Source organism: Physeter macrocephalus, chromosome 6 (assembly GCF_002837175.3).
Source record: "Physeter macrocephalus isolate SW-GA chromosome 6, ASM283717v5, whole genome shotgun sequence".
Classification (NCBI taxonomy): domain Eukaryota; kingdom Metazoa; phylum Chordata; class Mammalia; order Artiodactyla; family Physeteridae; genus Physeter; species Physeter macrocephalus.
The window spans coordinates 76,582,065-76,601,280 of NC_041219.1; the positions used below are offsets into that span (position 1 = coordinate 76,582,065).

The 19,216-nt window shown below is 38.8% G+C and overlaps 1 protein-coding gene across 1 annotated transcript in view; it reads right to left on the reverse strand.

Annotated features, from left to right (window-relative positions):
- The window catches only part of OVCH1 (ovochymase 1), a 73,119-nt gene that overhangs the window by 34,454 nt on the left and 19,449 nt on the right, over positions 1 to 19,216 (reverse strand). The window contains 4 exon segments of the mRNA XM_024129007.1: positions 5,592 to 5,746; positions 9,316 to 9,511; positions 9,939 to 10,011; positions 16,416 to 16,596. Coding sequence (XP_023984775.1) covers positions 5,592 to 5,746; positions 9,316 to 9,511; positions 9,939 to 10,011; positions 16,416 to 16,596 — 605 coding nt within the window.

The following is a 19,216-nucleotide window of genomic DNA, read 5'->3' on the forward strand; positions in this document are numbered from 1 at the left end:
ATAGGGCTTCCCTGGTGGCGCAGTGGTTGAGAGTCCGCCTGCTGATGCAAGGGACACAGGTTCGTGGCCGATCAGGGAGGATCCCACATGCCGCGGAGCGGCTGGGCCCGTGAGCCATGGCCGCTGAGGCTGCGCATCTGGAGCCTGTGCTCCGCAACGGGAGAGGCCACAACAGTGAGAGGCCCACGTACCGCCAAAAAAAAAAAGGCCATATATAACAAACCCACAGCAGACATTCTACTCAACAGTGAAAGGTTGAAAGCTGTTCCTCTAAGAGTAGGAATAAGACAAAGGTGCTCACCCTCACCAGGCCTATTCAATATAGTCTGAAAGTCCTAGCCAGAGCAATCAGGCAAGAAAGTCTTTTCATACAGAAAGTCTGAAAGGCTCCACCAAAAAACTGTTTGAACTTATCAATGAACACAGTAAAGTTTCAGGATACAAAATGAACATATAGAAATCAGCTGTGTCTCTATACACCAACAAAACACACACACACACACACACACACATATATATAAATCCCATGTACAATAGCATCAAAAGAATAAAATACTTTGGAATAAATTTAACCAAGGAGGTAAAAGGTTTCTATACTGAAAACTATGACTTTGATGAAAAAATTAAAGACACAAAGAAATGGAAAGATATCCCACATTCATGAATTTGAATATTGTTAAAATGTCCACACTACTCAAAACCAGCTATAGATTCAATGCAGTCCATATCAAAATTTCAATGGCATTTTTCACAGAAATGAGAAAAACAATCCTAAAATTCACATGGAACCACAAAGACCCTTGCATAGTCAAAGCAATCCTGAGAAAGAACAAAGCTGGGGGCATCACACTTCCTGATTTCAAAATATATTACAAATTTATAGTAATCAACACAGTATGGTACTGGCATAAAAACAGACACACAGACCAATGAGACAGAATTGTGAGCCCAGAAAAAACCCTCATTTATATAGTTAACTAATATTTGACAAAGGAGCAAAGAATACTCAAAGGGAAAAAACTAGTTTCTTCAATAAATGGTGTTGGGAAAACTGGATAACCACATGCAGAGGAGTAAAATTGAACCCCTATTTTACACCACAAAAATTAACTTGAAATAGATTAAAGACTTAAACATAAGACCCCAAATGGCAGAACTTCTAGAAGAAAACATAGGGAAAAGCTCCTTTGGTTTGTTTTTGGCAACAGTTTTTTTGGATATGAAACCAAAAGCACAAGCAACAGGGCCAAAAATCAGTAAGTGGGACTACATCAAGCTAAAATGCTTCTGCACATCAGAAGAAACAATCAACAAAATGAAAATGCAACCCATGGAATGGGAGAAAATATTTTCAAACCATATATCTGATAGGGGGTTAATATCTAAAATTATAGAACTCATACAAATCAATAACAAAAAAATGCAATTTATAAATAGGCAGAGGATCTGAATAGACATTTTTCCAAAGAAGATATACAGATGGCCAACAGGTACATGAAAATGTGCTCAACATCACGAGAATGCAAATCAAAATCACAATGAGATATCACCTCATACCTGTTTGATCAGCTATCATCAAAAAGACAAGAAATAAACAGTGTTTACAAGGATGTGGAAAAAAAGAGAATCCTTTTGCACCATTGGTGGAAATAAAAATTGGTATATCACTGTGGAAAATAGAATTAGAAATAGAACTACCATATGATACAGCAATCCCAGTTCTGGGTATATAGCCAAAGGAAATAAAAATAGGATACTGAAGAGGTATCTGCACCCCCATGTTTACTGCAGCTTTATTTGCATTAGCCAAGATATGGAAACAACTCATTTTTCTGTCAAAGGATGAATGGATAAAGAAGATGTACAGAGTATATATGTGTGTGTATTTTATATATATATATATATGTATGTATGTCTATATGCATATTTATTTATTCAGCCATGAGAATACTGAATACTAAAATGGAATATTATTCAGCCATGAGAAAGAAGGAAATCCTGCCATTTGCGACAACATGGATGATCCTTGAGAACAATATGTTAAGTGAAAAGTCAGACAGTGAAAGACAATTACTGTATGATATCACATATACATGAGACCTAAAAAATGGGAAAAATGGGAAGATGCTGGTCAAAGGGTATAAACTTCCAGCTGTAAGATTAACAGGTTCTAGGGATCTTATGTACAGCATGGTGACTGTAGTTAACAATACTGTACTGCTTACTTGAAAGCTGCTAAGAGAGTAGATCATAAGTGTTCTCAGCACAAGAAAGAAATGATAATTATGTGAGGTGATGAAGGTGTTAACTAACCCTACTCTGGTAAGCATTTCACAATACATAAGTGTATCAAAATCATCACATCATACATTTTAAATTTATAAAATTTTATATGTCAATTATATCTCAATAAAGCTGAAAACAAAAAAAACCCCAAGCTTTAAAACATAGGATTTGCATTTTTTAAGGTAGGCTTTCTGATTTTTTATCAGGGCTTTTTTTTTTTTTTGACACTAATGTACTTAGGACCAAACTAAACCTTTAATTTAATTGTCTTCTTATAAAATAAACTGAGCTGATAACATATTTGAGATAGGTGTTTATTTTATATGAAGAATTTCACAGGAGAAATCCTGAACTGGGAATAGGAGACAGATTCCTTAATCTGTAATGTAGAACCATTAACATTTTCTCTGGGCCTAATTTTTTCTCACATAATTTAAGATTATACTTAGGAGCCCCTTCCAGTTTGAAAATAGTCTGATTTGTCAAATCAGGTGTTTTTTTATTCACGCATTCATTCAGTAGGATCACATATCCAATATAGAATTTTTCAGTCAATTACAAACATTTTGTGATACAGAAGGAGCCTGTCTAATTTATCTTTTATGGTCAGCACTTATTACAGGGCCTCGCACATGGTAAACCTTCAAGAAACAAATGGTACCTACTGATTATTTTAAAAATTATTCGGTGCCTACTGTGAGCCAGGCATTCTGGAAAAGAATATAAACAAATTAGATGGTGATAACAGCCATAAAGAAATACTCAGAGTGAAAAGTTGAGAACAATGGTAGCTGTGTGTATGCTTACACGTGCATGTATGTATTTGTAGTTTCAATAACATTTGAGCTCGTACATGAAAAATGAGGAGGTGGATTTTCAAAAACCTGGAGGAATAGCATTTTAATGCAGAATTAATATCTGGGCTAAGGCCCGAACTTAGACAAGGATGTGGCAAGTTTGAGGTCAGAAGGCAATCGATGTGGCTGAAAAATAGTAAGCAAGAGAAGAGAAATAAGAACTAGACTGGAAAAGTCAGCAAGAACAGAACACCGTATCACTCTGTGAAGACAAAGATCAATGATAGGTCAAAGAACTTGAGATTTTTTTTAAAAATCTAAAATTTGTTGTGAGCAAAGAACCACAGGATTCTACACTGTGTATCTGAAACTCCCATGTCTCTGCATTCCAACATTCTGATGTTCACCTTCCTGGATGAGAAATTACATTAGCAGGTCCATTACCCTTGAATATACACAGGAGGGTAAAAACCCTTTTTTTGGGTAAAAACCAATTACCTGATAGAAATATTAGAGTCTGTTTCATCAAAGCAAGTTTCTGAAGTCACCCTTTTAGTAATTCAGTATCCTTTATAAAAGAAAGCTAGCCACATCTAGTCAGAATCGCTCCTATTTTCCTTTCTTTGTAGTGGCTGTAAATTTGGTCACACTGCAGCGAAAGTGACAGCTGGATGTAGCTGAAATAAATATAGGTACCAACCGAGATTATGGTATTTGGGTCACCTCTGACATGGACCTATTTGCTCTCTTGATAGATTAAGCTCTTCCCTTAATGTTACATGCTGTTAAACATGACAGAGACAGCAGAGCCATCTGTAATTTTCTTGATGCGAAAAAGAAAGAAAACCAACCCTCAAAAGGGGGAGAATGAACACATTAATTCAGAGTACTTTTCTATTGGATTTTTATAATATAACAGTAATGTCCTCTAGCAGAGGGTGTGAGTGCCCTTCCCATATTCCTCGGACCTTCCAGTCCATGCCGGCTGTGTGCCTGAGGGCCTTTGCCCTGTCCACCCCAGCCATAAGGCAGCTCAGACTGTGGGAAATGCTCCCCTGCAGCCCTCCAACCGTGACTCTGGGGAAGCTCCCTCACCCCTCCAAGGGGAGGGGATAAATATACTGCGTGTGTTTTGCATCACTGCCAGAGTTTTGCTGCAGGATTCAGCTCAGTCCCTCCCTCCCTGTGGTAGCTGGCTTCATAGCACATTAATAGCACATCAATAGATGGGCTGCCTTCCCTTCCCTGTACCACCTCCTCACATTTCTACCAGTGATATTTGTACTTTCTAAGCAGACAGCTGCCCTTGAATTCTCCTCTCAGAGTCTGCTTCTGAAGAATGCAAATTACAATATGCAACATGAAACAGAATTTGGGTAGTGCTTGACACAAGGAAAGGGTTTAACTACACTAAATTTATATTCAATGTTAAGAGGGAACCTCCTTCCTTCTCTCCTCATTTTTTCCAGTGGAAAGACTTCTATCCAGATTAAAGCCCAGTTTTCTCCCCATAGAGGTGGTATCCACTGGTTTCTGTTTCTTCGTGGCCAGGGGGGTGGGGGAAGCATTTGGGGGGGGCAGGGGAGGACTATCAAAAAGCTGCAACTCAAGATTCATTCTTTCTTCCCTCTCTACTCTAGACCAATATGAAATGGTACAACAATCTGGAGAAGTGTGTCTGCTCTACAGACCCCAACTTTCCCTTAGGCGGGCTGCCTCAAGTCCGGACTAGGTGTTCAAGGTGGGCTGCTTAGTGTTGGAAACACTTTTTGGTTGCATACCTAAGGCATATTCCTCAGTCAGCTTTGTGGATATTAAAGCTGGTGTGTTGTAATCCTTTTGCCCGTATCCTGTCTTTTTCTTAGTTGATTCTGAACTTGCCAATAGCATGCTTGCCCAACTGACGTGTGAATACATCTGCACAGCTTCGTGCCTCTAGGATATCACTAAAATTAAACTACTGCTTTGTGATTTGTTTTCTGCTGCATATGAAAACCATTTTTTCAAAGGTTCCCATTTTCTTCATGATTATTTTATTTTATTCTGTGGTAGAAAATTAAGTGTGAGTACCCAGGAGTTTAGTAATAATTTGAAACAATAAAACTCATAAGGCATAAGTAGGATACACTAACTTACAATCCTTATTTGCTCATTCCGCTTTTACCAAAGCTTTACCAAAGCTTTAAGTATATCTGAACACATCTTCCCACCTGCAGACCAGTTCAGTGGTGTTGCCTTCTCCTACCTTCTCATGGGCTCCTCTGTGTACCCACTTCCCCTCTGACTGATGGCTGCTTCTGTCTCCTCTCTGCCATCTCAGCAAGTTTGAACTGAGTAATTCACCCTTCCTATGGTCCTACTGACTTTCGAGTAGGGGTGTGGCGTGATGCTGCAGGCACAGGCCAAGATGCTTGTCTGTGGCTTTGAGAGTAGATTCTTCCTGTCTAGGGAGAATCTCCAACAGATGACAACTTCCTATCTTCCTCTGCAAAATTAGAATCCTCTCACCTGACCCACATCTTTCCCTCCAGATGCTGCAAAGCCAGCACAGATCATCTTCTCTGTAATCCCTCCTGGATGTGCAGAATAGTAAGTGCGTTCGCAGACCTCTCTTTCTAACACGAGCACTTGAATCTGCTGTAAGCGACTCGCTAGGCCACCATCTAAGAAACAGATTCAGAAAAAGAGCTTGATAATGAAGTAAGCAACAAGTGGTGTTAAAGAAACACATTTAAGTTCAGACTTGCTCTACACCGACACAGCTGCCATCATTCGGTTTTGCCTAAGCTGATGCAGAATTCTGAATCCAAACACAGTGTTTTGTGCAGGACATCTTTATTTCCAGATGTGACATCTTGGCGAAGAAAATCCATTGGCAGGAGAAACAAGATCAGAAACACTTTTTTTCTAGCTTAACTCTGATTTAAATTTTAGTGTTTCCAATATTGCTATTAAGAATTCAGAAAGAGAAATTCAGTAAGATATGAATTGGTGTCACAGATAATTTATATTATAAATATATGTTTATATATTTATGCAGGTACAGTTGACCTTTGAACAACACATGTTTGAACTGCATGGGTCCACTTATACTCAGATATTTTTCAATAGTAAATACTGCAGTACTACACGGTTTGCGGTATGTAGGGCTGACTATAAATGACACTTGAATTAACCCTCGCATTGTTCAAAGGTCAACTGTAAATATTTTATGTAAACATATATTATAACTACATAACAATAATATATTTATATGATTTCCAATTGTAACAGGGAAGAGCCAAATCAGACTACATGTTGGATCTGTTTCTTTTACTTTAACCTTTGCTTTCCGCAGCTTTTGTTCACTGAAAGGATACTGTGTGTACATGATGGCCTGCCTCAGGGAACCCTGCCCCTCTGCCTGAATGTTAAACCAAAGTGCCTTTGTTCGAGGGAGCATCCGGACCCTGCCCACCTGCGGATGGCTACAAGAAAGAAGAAATTAACACAGCCCCCGCCCTGAGGCTGGCCATTCCAGGTGATATTTGCAAAACTTATGGCCATTTTACTTTACTTCCTCATCTCCTCCCCCTCTCTGTGCTATAAAAGAAACTGGCATCCAAACCCCATAAGATGGTTTTTCAGAGACACTGGTCTGCCGTCTTCTTGGTCTGCAGGCTTTTCGAATAAAGTCGTATTCCTTGCCTCAATGCCTCGTCTCTGATTCGTTGGACTGTCCGTTGGACTGTCGTGTGGCAAGCAGAGTGAGCTTGGATTCGGTAGCACTCATATAAAACAAAACCATATTTCTCTTGTTCCTTTATTATCACTGAGGCCTAATCTCAACTCTAATTTAAGATGACACTGATGATGAACACTAAAGAATTTCTTCTCCCGCCTGGCCCTCAGGCTGGCCTATGTTAACACGTGTTCTGCGTGACTTATTCTATCACTTTAGATTTATGACTAATTAACAAAAGGTAAGTTCAGTATTTGATAGCCCTATAACTTTTTGGAAAAAATTAATAAAAATTACTTTACATTTATGTAAATAGTATCTTATTATATTTTATTTATATTTACATTTATGTAAATAGTTCCTTAATATATTTATAAAGCTTTTTACTCTAAGCCATTAATACTCACAACAACATTGTGAGGTGGGCTGTCACAATAATCTCACACGTGAAAAAGCCAGAGCTCTGAAGATTTAATCACACAGCACCTATGGGACAGAACTAGGATCTAGCCTAGGTCCGACTCTAAATCTTATTTTTTTTAATGTAGTAATCTAATACATAGATAATTTAATGTATTTAAAATCCTCTTTTCAGGGACCATCCCTAACAATGTTGCTTATTATCATGTCTCAAAATTGAGAACTTGTTTTCTCTCTGAGACTAAAAGACTGAATTCACCTTTTAAAAAACGGAACCACCTCTGTCGCCTGGTGGTCATGGAGTTGGTGAAGGTTGAAGATGTTAAAGAACAGGCACATTTATTCAAGGGCTTTGAGGCCAGTCAGTCAATAAAAATTTACCGAGTGTTTCCTCTATGCTAGGTAGACGCTGACTCCTGGGGAGAGAGCAGTAAATTAGGCAGAGATCTGCTTTCAAGAGGCTCCCGCTCTAAGGGGTGGGATGTAGAAAATGATTCCGTAAAATATATCAAGTCCGTTTATGTGCAAGGATATGATAAAACCAGGTAGTGCAGAGAGTGAAGGAAGGACAGTCCTGCTGAGAAGATTTGAGCTGAGGATGGAGTAGTGAGGAGGGGCTGTGAGAAGACTGGAATAGGAGTGCTCCGGGGCCAAGGAAACAAAGCACAGAGCTTGAGAAAGAAAGGAGACACAGGTCAGCCAACAAGGGGACAAAGGAGGAACTGAGGCTGGAGAGGTATGGGGAGGTCCAATGCAGAGCCTTCAATGCTGGGCTAGGAGTTCAGATTGTATTCCAAATGTAACAAATAAGCCATTCAAGGTTTATCAGCTGAGCCACACTGATTTTAAATCCCACTTTTGATATTTATTAGCCATGGAATTTTAGCAAATTACTTAAACTTCAGGGCCATAATCTCCTCATTTGCAGAATGGGAGGATGAAATCTCTTCATATGGTGGTTGTGAAGATTTTAGAAAAATGCAATTTGGCTGCAGGTAGCACAGTAAGCTGAGAACATGAATACTGTATGAGGTCAAAGATATCTCACCTCCTTCAAGCTCACAGACTTTACCATTATTTTTTTTTTAATTGAAGTATATTTAATTTACAATGTTGTGTTAGTTCCTGGTGTATAGCAAAGTGATTCAGTTATATATATATATATATATATATATACTCTTTTTCATTATAGTTGATATATAAACTTTTTCATTATAGTTTATAACAAGATATTGAATTTAGTTCCCTGTGTTATACAGTAGGACCTTGTTTTTTATCTATTTTATATATAGTAATGTATATATGTTAATCCCAAACTCTTAACTAATCCCTCCCTGCCCCCTTTCCCCTTTGGCAACCATAAGTTTGTCTTCTACATCTGCAAGCTCACAGACTTTAAATGACATATAAACAGAAGGAAAATATAAAAGAAAATAACTTTATACAGTGAAAAGAAGCAGGACACAAACATCAACCCATTCAGATCTTTCAGTATTTACTATGGCTTTAAGAACTCTAGAATCTAGCCCAGGGGTCATCAAACCCCAGCCAACAGGCCAATTTCATGCCAGGCCCTAACCGAAGCCTATTTATTACAAGGCTATTTATTACATCCCCAAGCCTATTTATTACAATCCATGAACTAATTATGATTTGTACATTTTTAAATGGTTGAAAAGAAAATCCAAAAAAGAATAACATTTTGTGACAAGATTATTGTATAAAATTTAAGACTCATGGACAAGTTCTGCTGGAATACAGCCACATCCATTCTATAACATATTGTCCATGGCTGCTTTGTGCTACAACGGCAGATTTGAATAGCTGTGACACAGACCACGTGGCTTACAAGGCATAAAATACTTCTATCTGGCCTTTCACAGATCTAGCCTACCTATGATTAAGTCACCCTGATGGAAAAATATAAAACAGCTCATTCTCTAATTTGATGAGCTTTACAGCTACATAAAACATGGTTTCAATCTTTCAGAAGGAAGAAGGGCTAAAGCAGATACTACTTGATATCATTTCCATGACACATTCTCAAAACTCTCAACCAGCAGGGATGTTTACGCAAAGTAAAATGTTTACCTTCACTAACGCTTCCCCATCCAGTCACAACACAGATCTCAGAGGAAAACAGAGGCTCCGTGCTGTGCGGGAGACACACTGGCCTCACCGCTGAGTTGAACTCCAGAGCAGAGCTCAGCTGTATTAGGGCGATGTCAGAGTCAAAGGTCAGTCTGTCAAAGTCTTCGTGCACCACAATGTGTTTTGCCCTTCTCACCTGTATTGTTAGCAAGCAAGAGATTACAAGGCAAAGTCAATGAGTTGAACAACTTCCTTGGATACTGGTCCAAAATAGTCTTAAATCTCTGCATTTCCACACGTCAGTAATGAAGATGACTTTGTACTAAATTAAAAAGGGCAATCTCTGTTAATAATTTGCAGGAGTCCATGCACCGCTTTCTGAGGACTGGTGGTCCTGGAAAAAGCAGACTATGGTGGACTGTGTACATGGACCTGAACTTGCACTTCCTGACTCCCCTCACCTAATTTTCAGATTAAATGTGATCTCAAATGGTATCTTTAAATGTTGGTATAAATGATAAATATACGAGGGCATTAGGGGATTGATAACTACATGTTTTAGCTAAATGTATTCCCTGGCATGTGACAATTTAGGCAGAATAACCATTAAAAACATTTCTCACCTGCTCAGTTGGCTCCTTGAAGGTTCTGTCATGGTCTCCAGCAACAATGGTCCACAAGAGTGGATTATTTTTCCTGGAGAGAGAAGAACAACAAAAGTTTGACATGAAAACACATTTTTCACCATTTGGTCTAACCCCATCTGGCCCTACCAACATGCACTGTTCAGTTCAGTCAGGGACCACCCACTACCCTGTCCGGCACCTCTGTGTAACCAGCAATGCTACACTCTGCCTCCTGACCTACCTGAGGACAAGTTCCTAATTGTGTATCTTGCCCCCTTCTTTTGGCCATGAAACATCTTTGGAGCCCTTATCAAATATCACCAAAGACCATTTTTAAGTTAAGAAGGAAAAAAGAAAAGTTAGAGCTTATTTTAATTTCATAGTGACATTAGGAATGCATGAAAAAAATTACATTCATAATGAGGTAGATTCTGGTCCATGTTTTACTGTTAGAAGTATCCAAACACTATATTACAGGAACCAGAATTGATGAAACTCAGGTTAAAAAAGAATTCGTCAATTCAAAAATAGGTAAAATTCACGTATAGTGTTAGAGATCAGGGCACTGATTCCTCTTAGAGGGGTGATTATTGAGGCTCGAGGGGGGCCCCTATTTTGTTTCTTGATCTGGGTGCTGGTTACATGGGTGTTTGCCCTGTGTAAATTCCTCTAACTGTACTAAAGATTTTCACACATTTGATATACTTCAAAAACATGTTTAAAAATTTAAATGTGGGGCTTCCCTGGTGGCGCAGTGGTTGCGCGTCCACCTGCCGATGCAGGGGAACCGGGTTCGCGCCCCGGTCTGGGAGGATCCCACGTGCCGCGGAGCGGCTGGGCCCGTGAGCCATGGCCGCTGGGCCTGCGTGTCCGGAGCCTGTGCTCCGCAACGGGAGAGGTCACAGCAGAGGGAGGCCTGCATACCACAAAAAAAAAAAAAAAAAAAAAAAATTTAAATGTACATCCATTAATTTGCCACATCAAGATCTCCAGGGCTTCCCTGGTGGCACAGTGGTTAAGAATCCACCTGCCAATGCAGGGGACATGGGTTTCAGCCCTGGTCCAGGAAGATCCCACATGCCGTGGAGCAACTAAGCCTGTGCTCCACAACTACTGAGCCTGCGCTCTAGAGCCCACGAGCCACAACTGCTGAAGCCCATGTACCTAGAGCCTGTGTTCCACAACAAGAGAAGCCACCGCAATGCGAAGCCCACGTGCTGCAACGAAAAGTAGCCCCTGCTCGCCGCAACTAGAGAAAGCCTGCGTGCAGCAATGAAGACCCAATGCAGCCAAAAATAAATAAATAAATTTTAAAAAAAGATCTCCAGTTGAAAAAATATCCAAGTAAAGAGTCTCTCAATTGCCAGAAATACACTGTCACTTCAGCTCGGAGATTAATTTTTCATTTTTCAAAACTGTTTCTTCAGTAAAATTTATTGAAATTATTTTTCAATACACTTTATTCAAAGGAGATGTTTCTTAATACACATAGGCATCTTCTCTCTAGTCATAACTATGCTGATTTCAATTTCTTGCATGATGAGTCTGACTCATTCATGTGTTTCAATGTGCCTTTATTAAGGGAACTAACTTAGGTAAACTGCCTGGCAAGTACTCTACAGATGGTAAAGACTCCATAATGGTAGCCATTTATTATTATCATTGTTATTATCTGTCATGCACTCTAATGGAAGGATCAACTTTATTTTCAAAGTCACCCTCTAAATCATTACTTGGTAGTGAATTAACTTATTTCTTAAAGCTGTTACCAAGCTGTTGTCCTAGAACCATACCCCTGCCCTTCCCTTGAAAGGAAACCAATTGCTCTTATCTAAGTCTCAGGAGGAAGCTGCAAAGAGAAAAACAAGAACTGGTTAGACCCAGCTAGGCCCAAGATGGCGGAAGATTTGACTTCCACTAGACCTTGGACCTCATTATACGCTCATCGTAATACAATAGCTAAATGAAGTACGCACCAGCGCCATGACAGTTAATGGTTGCCATGACAACACTGGAAAAGCCCATACAAGAACTGAAAAGGAGTGCTGCATCAGTTCCAGGTCCAAACCACACCCTTGTTCTCAGATAAGTCATGAATATTCCTCCCGCTCTTTCCAATTCCCTCCCTTTTACTTCGACCCTCCTATATATATGGTGCCTCCACCAGAATTGGGTTAAGAAGTTGAATTTCAAACTAAATTCCCACTTCTCCATTCTTCTGCCGTGGAACAAAGCTTCTGCTGTCCCAGTCTCAGCATTGGTTTCATGATTGGCTGTGTGAATCCGAGTGGAAAAAGAACCTCCCTGGCTGAGACAAGGGGTGTCCCGGCATGTGTCCAGGCATCCAATTTGGTGACAAATTCATTCTACTTCTTTATACAGAGAATAGTGTCCACAATACAAAGAAATAATAAACATCATGGTAGAGTTGATAATGTAGCTCACAATCTCTAGTGAAGAAACTGTGCACAGTTATCAAATATCCTTTTATTTAGTAGAGAACACTGTAAAAAGCATACGACAACACAATATATACTTTATAAAGCAACAAAGCCTGAGATTTCTCCAATATGGGACAATAGCTGAAGGTATCAATTTATGAATTTCTCTAGCCTTTCTTCCCACTTGCCCATGATCAAGCTTCATTTCTTGTATCGTTATGGCATTATCCCCAATGCAACAATGGGACATGTATCAGTTACTGCAACAGGAGAAGAAAGAGTAACTGCTAAATTACAGAAAGGGGCTGAAATTGAAAAAAACCGCTGATTTAGGTTTGAGACAGAAAGATTACAATGCACAATTGCAAAGTGAGTCTAGTGCCCTAAAGTAAGTTAAAAATCCCACATGAGCATGAAGACCAGAGTGGAGTCAACAAAATAAGAACACACCAGGTTTTTCCTAAGGATAGAACAACATTACCCAGTAACTTGTTAGAAATACAGATTCTCCGGCCCCACACCAGACTTTAAGTCAGAAACCCTCCAGGCAATTCTGATGTTTGCTAAAGTTTGAGAACTAATACGAAGGGTAACCAGTGCCAGGGACAGTAGTATATGGGAGGTGATACAGTGTTGCTGTCAGTCGTCCTTATTGTCTTTGGAGCACTACCCAACAATGCCAGCCAGCCTGGCACCTGGTGACCTTCAGCAAAAATGATGTCTATCTCAGCTCCCAGATTTTGCACACTTCCTCAACTGGCTCATCCCACATGGCAAACCTGCCTTCTCAGTGGATTTGGACACTCAGAAGTCCCTTGCTATGGAGGATGGAGCCCTGGATGTCTATAAGATTGATGAAGATGAGGCAGGGAGAAGCAGGTCCTTGAAGGAATCAGCTGAAGAGTTCCCTAAAGGCAAGGCATGAATGGAACATACTACCTCTGTTACACCAGCATACCAAACACTTCTGGGGTAAAGATCTCTATAGTTCAAGCTTCAGAAAGATTTTTCTGGTCAAGTAAGTTAGGCAACTATGAAAAGTTAAAGAAAAAATGAGGTGCACAGACATTTTTCATATCAGTATAAATACAAGGCACAATGTTTTGTGCAAAAAATTATAAAATACTACAAAATACATTTAATGCACATAAACATTAATGGAAAGTCAGATAATTAAAACATTCTTAATATTGATTACTTCCAGAGAGGCAGAATGGATTAGTGAAATGGAGAATGTAGTTTAGATTTTACCTGATAACTTTATTTAACTGTCTTTTTAAAACAAACATTATTACTATTTTAATAAAATTTTACAAAGAAACCAAGAAGGTTCACTAATGATATTGGACACAAGTTCTTTTTGTGGTTAACTTAAACGGTTCACAAACATTTTTAGCTGACTCTGTTTATTAATCTCAATTGACTCATCAAGTTGAATATTCCACCTTGTGAAGAATGGTTGGCTGTGGTCTATATCTTGCTGCAAGGAGTCATGGTCCATGACATAAATTCAGGAACAGACTAAACTATTTGACAAGGGAGTCTGCCAAAGCTTCTTCTGTGCCTCTATCAATACTAATAGCTGTTTTCTCCAATGTATTAATTTTCACTAATTAGTCAGCTATAACTGAGGCTTTTCCATGGTACATAAAAATGCACTTTGATAGAATTCTTATAAAATGGCTTCTCCAAGGGCAGGAGGTGCTAGAATGAACCATGTGGTACTGGATTGAGTTGGAAATATTCGCATGAACTCATGTTTACTTTAATATAGGTACAGATAGATAAATATGTTTATATAAGTGAGTTAGTATGCATACTTACATTTTCTAGCTCTTTCAGCTAAGAGGGCCTAGAAGCAATAACGCCCTAGTAGCAAGCAGGGTGCTCAGCACCCAGATCTTGACTTCTCATGCCATTCTCCAATAAAATGAACCAGGGCTCATGGGAGAAATGGCTGATTCTAGGACTGAGAGGAGAATATAGAAGATGAACCTGGAGCATCCTGTAGTGTCACAAAGGATGGGGGCATATCAAAAAGACAAGAAGCCACTCTGAAAGAACTCACAGTAGTCAAAGCTGGAACAATTTGAGCAACAAAATAAATATACAGTATTTATAAAAAGAAATATTTTCAAGTCCGCACCGGTATAAATACATGATTTAATAAACAAAAGGAAGAGAAGAGGTAAGTCTCCCATACAGAAGAATTTCAAATAATTTTTGTAGAAAACTCTGTGCTCAAGAAGGTGGAGCTTAATGGCCAACTGTTTGAGGGTGGGCTACCCTTAGCCACTTGCTTCCAAAGAGTAGGTAAGAATGGGGGGAAGATGTAACTTTACAGTGGAGACACCTGGCAAACACTGCCTGGGTCAGTGATGGAGGTTAACGTCATCATTGAGAAGTCATGTTGACAGCTTGTACCCTTTGATATGATGTGATAAGAAGAGCATGTTACCTCTGTGTTCTTCCTCCCCCAAATCCATAATCCCAATAAAACCATGAGAAAAACATCAGACGAACTCAAACTGAGGTACATTCTACAAAATACTAGATGAGTACTCCTAAATACTGTCCAGGTCATCAAAAACAAGGAAAGTCAGTGAGACTCAGAGCCAAGAGGAAGCGAAGGAGACAGGACAACTAAATGCACCTTGGTGTCCTGGATGGCAAAGGGAACAGAAACTACACAGACCTTCAGAAAGGAACAAGCACAGCATGTTTAAGGAAGTGGGTGGGTCCACTGGGGACAAGCAGGGGAGGGGTCAAGATGGAGCCAGGGACAGGGGAGGGTTCTGGACCTTGGCTGTACATTGGAATCATCTGGAGAGTATTTATTTATTTATTTATGTTGAAGTATAGTTGATTTACAATGTTGTGTAAATTTCTGCTTTACAGCAAAGTGATTCAGTTGTGTGTATATATATATATATATATGTATATATATATATATATATATATATACCTTCTTTTTTAAAATATTCTTTTCCATTATGGTTTATCATAGGATATTGAATATAGTTCTCTCTGCTATACAGTAGGACCTTGTTGTTTATCCTCGGGAGTATTTAAATATACAGTGTCCAGAACCAACCCACAAGTGATCGCCTTAACTAGTCTGGACTGAAAATGAATTAATTACAGTTACACACATCCACATGATTTAATCTATGTATGTTACAAAGATAAAAGCAAATCACAGAAGAATATAAACTATAGTTCTTTTACATTAATATCAAAACCAGGAAAAACAAGGCGATATACTGGTTTTAGGGATTCATAGATGTTAAAACCAAAAAAAGAGCAAAGGAATTATGAACACAAAATCTAGCATAGTGTTTACCTCTTTGGGAGGGGCATTAGGGGTTTTGAAAGGAAAGTGTAAAGATCCTGCTTACGCTAGGTAGTAGGGACACAAATATACATTTACTAACTATTCTTTAGACCACATATGTATATTATGTAGTTTTTCAAATCATGGCATAGTTTACAATTTAAAAACACTGAAAGTTCAGTGATCAAGGTGTGGATTATCCTCCTGTGCTCTCCACTGTTGTGAACCATACTTTAAAAGGAACAACACTAAACCAATCCAGGGTAAGGTGCATTGCATAGTGAGGCCTCTGGAACTACAAATAATAGAACAATGAGCATTTAGCTTAAGGATTAAGAGCAATGTGAGAGGGCTCTTGAAGTATAGGAAGGGCTGTAATGTGAAAAAAGAAAGAGATTGAGTTCTTGTTTTCTGGAACTGCAGTAAATTTAGATCAATAAGTTTCTGCTACAGAGAAGCAGACTTGGGCTTAACATAATCAGAGATCCCTATAAATGGGATGAACAATTTCAAGATTTGATTTGCTTTTTCCTCATTGACATTGTTTAAATAGAGGCTAGGTGGACCTGGGGCAGAAACACTGAAAGGAAGATTCATGCTTTAGAATTAGTCTGGATGATTTTAGAAGTTAGACAATTTTATTTATGTCCTAGGTATGGTACATAAATACATTAGTAAAATATCATCAGTCTCACTCACGATTGCACACAATGGGCTGCAGTCAGAATCCAAATAGAGCTGATGATGGCACCTCCACACTGGTGATCACCTAGAAACCTCAAACCCACCTGCCATGGCCAGCAGTGGGGGCAGGCTTCTTCCCCTCCTGCAATTCTCCTGGAAAGCCACTGGGGACTAAATGGAGGGATGCCACAGACACCTACAGCAAAGGAGATCAAACTAATGACCCATCCAACTGAAATAGTTAAGAACACACTCCTCCCCCAATGGCTTGCCATAGCCAACAGTAGTAATTCCCAAATACCAGATGAGTTTCGTGAAGATATAGATTCTGCCATAGCCAACAGTAGTAATTCCCAAATACCAGATGAGTTTCACGAAGATATAGATTCCTAAGACCCATCTCTGTAGAATCTGATTTTAAAAGCTTGCCTAGGTGACTCTGCTAAGCAATCAGGTTTTTAGGTACTGGCCTAAAAAATTACATTTATTCATTCATTTAACAAATATTTATTTAGTGTTTGGTGTTGCCAGGCACTGTTCTAGACATTGGTGACATATCAATGAATAGCATACTGTAGACAAAAATCCTGGCCCTCATGGAACTTACATTCTAGTAGGAAAATTCTGTTTGTTAGCAAAGGATACAAGGTTCTTTATTACACATCTTTGTTTAATCTCTCTTTCTCGTTGTATAAAACCATTTACCAATCCCCAAACATACCAAATGGGCTCAGACATCCAAATGCTGTTCTCTTGTCTGGAATACTGCTGTGACTCAGATCAAGTACTATCTTCTCCATGAAGTCTTCTCTGACTCTCCCATAAGAGGCAGACAATTTCCCCTGTTTATAGCTCCCTGTGCAACTTTCTATTGATATTAAAACCCATCAACTAGAACATATGAAATACATGCATACAGAGCAATGAAAGTTCATAATATTTAACCAGACACTTAAGATTATAATGAAGTTAAAAGTTGCAAGTGTGTTAAAAAAATGAAAACAAAAAAGTTTTGTTTTCACCCTTTGCCCTAAAATGCAAAATCATATTAAACACAGAATTTAGGAAGATATTTTAAATATTAAGTTTGCATAGGAATAAATGAGGACAAGGATTGCTCTCTGTACCTCTTTTTTCCTGTCATAAAGCTTATTTCTTCTTCCCTCTATTTATAAGTCTATACTCAAACCCAAACAGGGTTCTGGAAATTTCACGGGCTTAAATATAAGACTCATTCTTGCTCACTGTGAAGCTATATCAATGCAAGATGAGGCTTCTGTAAAGAGACATCTAGTTAAAGAAGGAAGGAAATTAAACAGATGAGAATCACAGGGTCATCAACTCACCATATGGTATATCTTTTGTAGAAGATACAGCATTGGTTTTGGAAGATGATATTGATCCAATTTTGTTTAAAGAGTCTGCAGAGGAAAAAAATATTAATTGAAAATATTTAGAGTAGCCTATAGTAGCTGACCCTACTTGCTTACACTGGTTAATCATAGAACCGCTCTTAAGTTGATCTAACTACTACTGTCTTTCAAATGTTAAATGCCAGATCCCATACATGTGATTTGGTCGTATAGCTCTTAATATCCCTGTTGTACACTTTTAAGCATTTCTTCCTTCCTTGGCTCCATGAAATTACTCTCCTGGTTTTTTAAAAATATATCTATGGTCATCTTTTCCCAATCTCAGTCTTTATTTCAGGATCCTATTCTTCATTCTGAAAGATATTCCACGAAAGTACTGTTCATAGCCCTATTTTTATTCATTTACATATATATGACTTCCAAATGTTCGTCTTCGATCTAAATCTCCTTCCTGAATTCTGGATCTAGGACTGCTAGATCTAGGACTAATTCTAGGACTGCTGGATACCTCCATCTGAATCTCCCACAAGCTCATAAAAACCCACATATCTCAAATGGAATCAATTGATTTTAACAGTCAAGATGGTCTTGTTATGTTTCTCTGTATCATTTAATGACTCAAGCTAGAATCCTGGAAATCATGCTGGAATTTTTCTTCTTCATATATCTCCTTCCCCACAATATAACTGATCAAGCAATGTCAGAATAAATTCTTACCATGATTTCCTCACTACTCTCCTTGTGAGTGAGTTCACCCCTAACCTCTAATGCCATCTTCTACATTACCACTAAGGTTTGAATTCTGGCTCCACCTCCTGCCAGCTATGCACCTTTGGGAAAGTTATCGAACTCCTAAGCCTCTGTTCCCTCATCTGTGAAAAGGGGAACCGTATACAAACCTCTTAGGTTTGTACTGAGGAATAAATGTAATAATACATGTGAAATGCTTAGTCCATACCTCGTACAGGGTGAGTAATCAATAAATGTTAACTAGATAAGCTGTCACTGTGGTACTTAACATTTAATGTCCTGTGTCCATCATGATCTAATTCTCGCCTTTTTTTTTATCATTCCCTCCAAAACTCCAACAATGTTGAGGTATTTGTAGTTTTTTGTACAACATCCATTCTCTTTCACATTAGGGTCTTTGCATATGATATTCCTTTTGTCTGAGTAAAGGCTACTTTATTTTCTAGAATGACTAGAATCATACTAATCCTTCAAAGCCCTCAAATATCCCAAAACACAGCCAATCTCATTTCTGAGTTACACTCTCAAATCTGAATTATCTACTTTTCATATAAGGTGCTTGGAATCTTTTTTGATCATCTAGTGGACATAGTTTCTTGGCATCATCTGAAGTACTTCTTAAAGCACAGGTTCCAGGGCCCCATTCCACATCTACAGAATCAAAATCTTTGGGGGTGGGCCCAGGGATCTGCA